Source organism: Papaver somniferum, chromosome 4, assembly GCF_003573695.1.
Source record: "Papaver somniferum cultivar HN1 chromosome 4, ASM357369v1, whole genome shotgun sequence".
NCBI lineage: Eukaryota > Viridiplantae > Streptophyta > Magnoliopsida > Ranunculales > Papaveraceae > Papaver > Papaver somniferum.
In genome coordinates, this window is record NC_039361.1 from 162543427 (window position 1) to 162549696 (window position 6270).

General features: G+C 38.8%; 1 protein-coding gene across 1 annotated transcript; it reads left to right on the forward strand.

The window, feature by feature from the left end:
- Window positions 1-2058: 2058 nt before the first annotated feature.
- On the forward strand, window positions 2059-5944 carry LOC113271797 (LRR receptor-like serine/threonine-protein kinase RPK2). The gene has a single exon (XM_026521718.1). The coding sequence runs from the start codon at window positions 2237-2239 to the stop codon at window positions 5702-5704; it is 3468 nt and encodes a 1155-aa protein (XP_026377503.1). The 5' UTR covers window positions 2059-2236; the 3' UTR covers window positions 5705-5944.
- The last annotated feature ends 326 nt before the right edge of the window (window positions 5945-6270 follow it).

Genomic DNA, 6270 nt, shown 5'->3' on the forward strand with positions numbered 1-6270 from the left:
GGAGCATGGAGGTTTACAAAAAATATCCACAAAAGTATCAACTTCCTAAATAGTAAACTTGAGAAAATTCAACGGTCTAGTCCTGACCACAAAAATTAAAGGGTAAAAAAGCCTCCTTATGAAACAAAAATTTTAGAGATCGTTTTTCAATAATTCTTAATGGTTGATTTTAAACTCCTTCAAAATTTTGTATGCCCCAATCCATTCAAAGACTTTATGAGAGCCCATTATATTGCTAAGTGTCATCATATACCAAGACGAAAATATAATAAACGTAGAATTAAAATAAGACTTTCAGGAGTGTATTATGGGGCACAATTTTTAATAAATAAGAACTTTAATCTGATATTTTGATTTAATTTGAGAATTACATAATAAGGGACGAAATTTCTAATACGCGTAATGGTGGAGAAATCAGTTAACTACAAGCCAAACAAATAAATTTATTGAATTAAAGCATAAAATTTGTTTCAACGTTATGGAAGTTTTCACTAGGTTAGGGAATTTCCAATGGAACACTTGAGAATTTATTGTCCACTATGGGATAGTCAAAAGGGCGAGTAGTACGGGAAAACGCCTATTTTTGGGAGTCCGCCTATCCATTCTGTTGAAAGTGATAGAATGTTCGCTCCATTATGTTGCTCACTTGAAACCGTGTTTGCTCCAGGTCTATCTGGTTGTTCTCTAGTTGTGTAGTCTGTGTGAAGTCTTCTAGCTTCCCTAATGTATCTTGTAGATTTACAAAGTGTTCGTCAAATACCAGTTTTAGCTCCTGAATTTATCACTGTTAGGACTATGTTGATTTTTATGTCCATTAGGCCAGTTTTTCCTTGTGGTTGATCTGTAGTAACCTTAAGTATTGCATCATTCAGTGGATTATAGTACAAAAGTTGCATAATATCATTATCTGACACATAAATTGTCCCATAATTGTATAAACTTATATTGTTTGTTGTTCTTTCACTATCTTGATTTTCTTTTTTGAATGTTATGTTGCATCTGGCTTTCGAGATTTGTCATATGATTATTCTACACAAAGCTTGCCAATCTATGCAAATCCACCTCTGTTGGTGTATTGAAAGCAATTAGCTCCCGAATTCATCATTATTAGGACTATTTTGATTTATATGTCCATTAGCTCTGTTTGTCCCTGTGGTTGATATGTAGTAACCTTGAATGTCGCATCATTCGGTGGATTATAATACATAAGTTGCATTATATCATTATCTGACCTATGAGTTGTGCCGTAACTATTTATAAACTTAATGATATTGTTTGTTGTTCTTTCATTATTTTGAGTTTTTTTTTTTTAATGTTTTGTTGCATCTGGCTTTTCAGATTTGTCGTATAATTATTCTACACAAAACTTAGCCAATCTATACCAAAATCCACCCCTGTTGGTGTGTTGAAAACAATTATATAACGGTTCATGAAAGTTGCTAGTTTCATCTTGCATATCAAAGTTAAAATGCATCTACATTCTACACTGGTTTATATAACATGTTTGGACAGCACACAAGAAATAACTTTTCGACTTCTAGAAATGAAAAAATCAGAAGTCAATTTGGCTGTCAAATTTTGAAACGATTTTTCTAAAAATCGAAAAATTAATTTTTTGTGAAACAAAATAATTTTGCTTATGATTTCTGTTTTTGACTTCGATTTCTGGAAAAACAAAAATCAGGAACAAATTTATATCGAAACATGCTATTAGCAAAAGTAGAACCTGGAAACAGATGGTTAAAGTTTTCTTTCTCCACTCTATCCGTGAACGGTCAGTGAAAATTTTAAGAAGACTGAGAAAGAGAGTGAAGAAAGACTTTGATGCAAGTGAACCATCTTGACTGAGAGAAAAATGAGAGGATGCCGATTTGACCGACAGAAGGACCCGCAAAGACCCCACCAATGAAGAAAAAAGACACACACACAAGACGGACTTCTTTCTCTCTTTCACTGTCTGAGACTCTGAGCGAGAAGAAGAAGTAGAAAACTCAAAAAAGAACGCGTTTTCATTTTAACCCAAAAACACAAGTGTCTTTTTGAGCACACAGTTGTCTTTCTTTTTTCCTTTTCCCAACATTTTTAATAATTTTTTTAATTAAATAAACAAAAAAAGTTTAGGGTTTCAGAAAGAAAAAGAAAAAAAATCCATCTTTCTTTCATCTTCTTCTCCTCCATCATCAATCATCATCATCATCATAAACTGTATGTAGTGAGTTTCAAGTGAAGGAGAGAGATGCGCTGTTTATCAGGAATCAGATGTAAACATAATCCTAACAATCATACTAGTATTCATGTTCTTCTTCTGACTTTGGATCTACTTCTATTGTTGTCTACTTTTGCTTCTGCTGGTCGTGTTGCTGTTGTTAATTCAGATAAATATGTTTTACTTGAGTTTAAGTCTTCAGTTGTAGACCCTTTTGGGGTTTTATCTTCATGGAAGAATAACAACGATGATCACTGTTCTTGGGTTGGTGTTACTTGTGATCAGAAAGCTAGGGTTGTCTCACTTAATATCTCTGGTGGTGCTGGTGGTGGCGGGGCTGGCGGAGGAGGAGGTAAGACTCAAACTTGTTCTAAATATCTTCAATTTCCTTTGTATGGGTTTGGGATTAGGAGGAATTGTGTTGAGAATGAGTGGAAACTGAAAGGAAAGTTGTCTCCTTTGATTGGGAAACTGACCGAGCTTAAAGTTTTGTCTTTGCCGTTTCATGATTTGAGTGGTGAAATTCCTGTTGAAATTTGGGGGTTGAGGAATTTACAAGTGCTTGATCTAGAAGGGAATTCGTTTAATGGGGTTTTGTCTAGTCAAATTGGGGGATTGAAGAGTTTAAGGGTTCTTAATCTTGGGTTTAATGAGATTTCTGGAGAGATTCCGGGGTCACTGGAGAATTGTCTTGGGTTAGAGATTATCAATTTAGCTCGTAACCAAGTGAATGGGACGGTTCCTAGGTTTATCGACAAATTATCTAACTTGAGGGGGCTTTATCTGTCACTGAATGAACTCGGTGGGTCGATACCCAAGGAGATTGGAGCTAACTGTGGGAGTCTCGTGCATCTCGATCTTTCTGGAAATTTCTTAGTCGGTGAAATTCCTAGTAGTTTGGGGGAGTGTAAACAGCTGGAATCATTGCTGCTGTTTGCTAATATGTTGGAAGATGTTATACCTCCTGAACTAGGTAAGCTTGAAAATCTTCAAGTGTTGGATGTGTCGAGGAACAGCCTTAGTGGGTCTATACCGGTTGCACTAGGAAAATGTCGGGAATTATCTGTATTAATCCTCTCAAATATGTTTGATCCCGTGGGGCTTTTAGAGTATCCAAGGGGAGGGGATTCTTCATTTCGGTTGCGCTCTGCTTCTGAAGACGATTTCAATTATTTCCAAGGTGCTGTTCCTGTGGAAATTACCACACTGCCGAAGCTGAAGATAATTTGGGCACCAAGAGCTACGCTTGAAGGTGAGATTCCGAGGAATTGGGGTGCCTGTCAAAACTTGGAAATGGTTAACTTGGGTCAGAATCTTTTTACCGGAGGAATACCTGAGGTGTTTGGGTCTTGTAAGAATCTTCATTTTCTTGATTTGAGCTCAAATAGGCTGACTGGGATACTTAATCAGAACCTTACAGTTCCTTGTATGTCTGTGTTTGATGTGAGCGGGAACCTCTTAACAGGCTCTATACCCATTTTCAGTCAGGGAGTTTGCCCTCCTCTTCCCTCGTTACGTGCTTATGGTACCCAACCTTTCGATCCCGCATCTGCATATTCATCCTTTTTTGCGTATAAATCTCAGACAGGGTCCTTGTTGCCGTCTTTCGGAGCCAGTGGGAATTTTGGAATTTTTCATAATTTTGGTGGGAATAACCTTACTGGTTCTCTCCTGTCTTTGCCAATTGCTTCTGAAAGACTTGGAGATCAGACTGCTTATGCATTTCTTGCTGGTGGAAATAAGCTCAACGGATCATTCCCTGAAGTTCTGTTTGAAAAATGTGATGCATTGAATGGAATGATAGCGAATGTTAGCGATAATCAAATTTCTGGACCACTTCCAGTGGAGGCTGGTGGAATGTGCAGATCTCTCAAACTTTTGGATATATCAGGGAACTCGATTAGCGGATCAGTGCCTCAAAGTTTTGGGGATTTCGAGTCTCTTGTCACTCTGGATTTGAGTAGGAACAAGTTGTACGGTCCTATTCCAGTCAGTCTTGGCAGGTTAAAGGACCTGCAGTATCTCTTGTTGGCTTCTAATAACCTGACTGGTGAAATCCCTTCTAGCTTGGGACAGTTGCACTCTCTTAAAGTGTTGGATCTTTCTTCGAATTCTCTTGCTAGTGAGATTCCAGGAGATATTCCGAATCTGAAAAACTTGACTGTTCTTCTGCTAAACAGCAATAAACTCTCAGGCCAAATCCCATCTGGTTTGGCTAATGTTACAAAGCTCTCTACGTTTAATGTGTCCTTCAATAATCTATCTGGGCCTATTCCATGGAGCGAGGATCTGATGAATTGCAGCAGTGTTCGTGGCAACCCTTTTCTTCAGTCTTGTCGTTTGTATGCTCTATCAAGACCAACTTCAGATGTTCAGAGAAGGAATGGGGACTTGCAAAATTATATGGGTGCCCCTCCTCCACCCGCTATTAACAAAAGTAGGGGATTTAATTCCATTGAAATTGCATCAGTAGCCTCGGCATCAGCAATTGTTTCCGTGCTTCTAGCTCTGGTAGTCCTTTTCTTGTACACAAGAAAGTGTGTTCCGAAGTCCAGGGTTGGAGGGTCAGACCGAAGAAGAGAGGTTACGATTTTCAACGACATAGGGGTTCCACTGTCTTATGAGAATGTTGTGCGGGGAACAGGTAGCTTTAATGCAAGCAACTGCATTGGGAGTGGAGGCTTTGGGGCTACTTACAAGGCCGAAATAACTCCAGGATTTCTGGTGGCTATAAAGAGGCTCTCAGTTGGGCGGTTCCAAGGGGTTCAGCAGTTCCATGCAGAGATCAAGACCCTTGGAAGGATGCGTCATCAAAATCTTGTCACGTTGATAGGTTACCATGCTAGTGAAACGGAGATGTTTCTCATTTATAACTACTTGTCAGGGGGTAATTTAGAGAATTTCATTCAGGAAAGGTCTGAGAGAGCAGTGGATTGGAAAACACTTCACAAAATCGCTCTGGATATTGCTCGTGCACTAGCATATCTTCATGATGAATGTGTGCCGCGGGTGCTTCATCGCGATGTCAAGCCAAGCAATATCTTATTGGATAACAATTACAATGCTTATCTGTCTGATTTTGGATTGGCTAGACTCTTGGGTACTTCTGAAACCCATGCTACAACTGGTGTTGCTGGGACTTTTGGTTACGTAGCTCCAGAGTACGCAATGACTTGTCGTGTTTCTGATAAAGCTGATGTCTACAGTTACGGCGTGGTGCTTCTTGAGCTTATCTCTGATAAAAAAGCTTTGGACCCCTCGTTTTCACCGTACGGGAATGGTTTCAATATCGTCGGATGGGCATGTATGCTTCTTCGACAGGGCAGGGCCAAGGAGTTCTTCACCACTGGTTTATGGGATTCAGGTCCCCATGATAATTTGGTGGAGACTCTGCATCTGGCTGTCATGTGTACCGTGGATTCTCTTTCAATCAGGCCAACGATGAAGCAGGTCGTTCAACGGCTGAAGCAACTTCAACACGTACGCGGTGTTAGTTAGGTGTATGTTGTACTATTATTGATTAACATATTCAGTAGGCCAGACTTGTAATTTATGCTCTTTGCAGCAACCAGTCCAATTTTTTCCGGCCATTCCTCGCTCAGTTTCGAGTCTGAGTTGTTGTTGTAGTTGTCTCACTTGTAATATAATTCCAATTAGCCATTTCTTCTTCACTCTTGCTCGGACTTGATGAATCTGTACAAGTCGTCTTCTCTTTACTGATTCCAATGTCTTCTTACATGTATTGCGGTTCTTTTCTATTTTCGCAATCACTTAATTCCCACAACCATAAAACTGTTGAGGTTTAGCATTCACGAGCATCTCTTTTGTAATTAAGGATGGATTTTAGGGAAAAATCATGAAGAAGAGGTTTTTGTGTTAATTTGAGAGTTTGATTTGAGAAATTGAAGGATTAGGGTTCATGTGTTCTTCCCCAAATTGAATTAATGGGAAATTAGCTATTCAGAGGATGCTGATTCTTGGGTAAGATTCTATTTTCGTTTAAGTTCAGTGTTTTGGTTAATTGTATAAATTACTAAATTTATGTGCTTGTAAATGAATTGTTG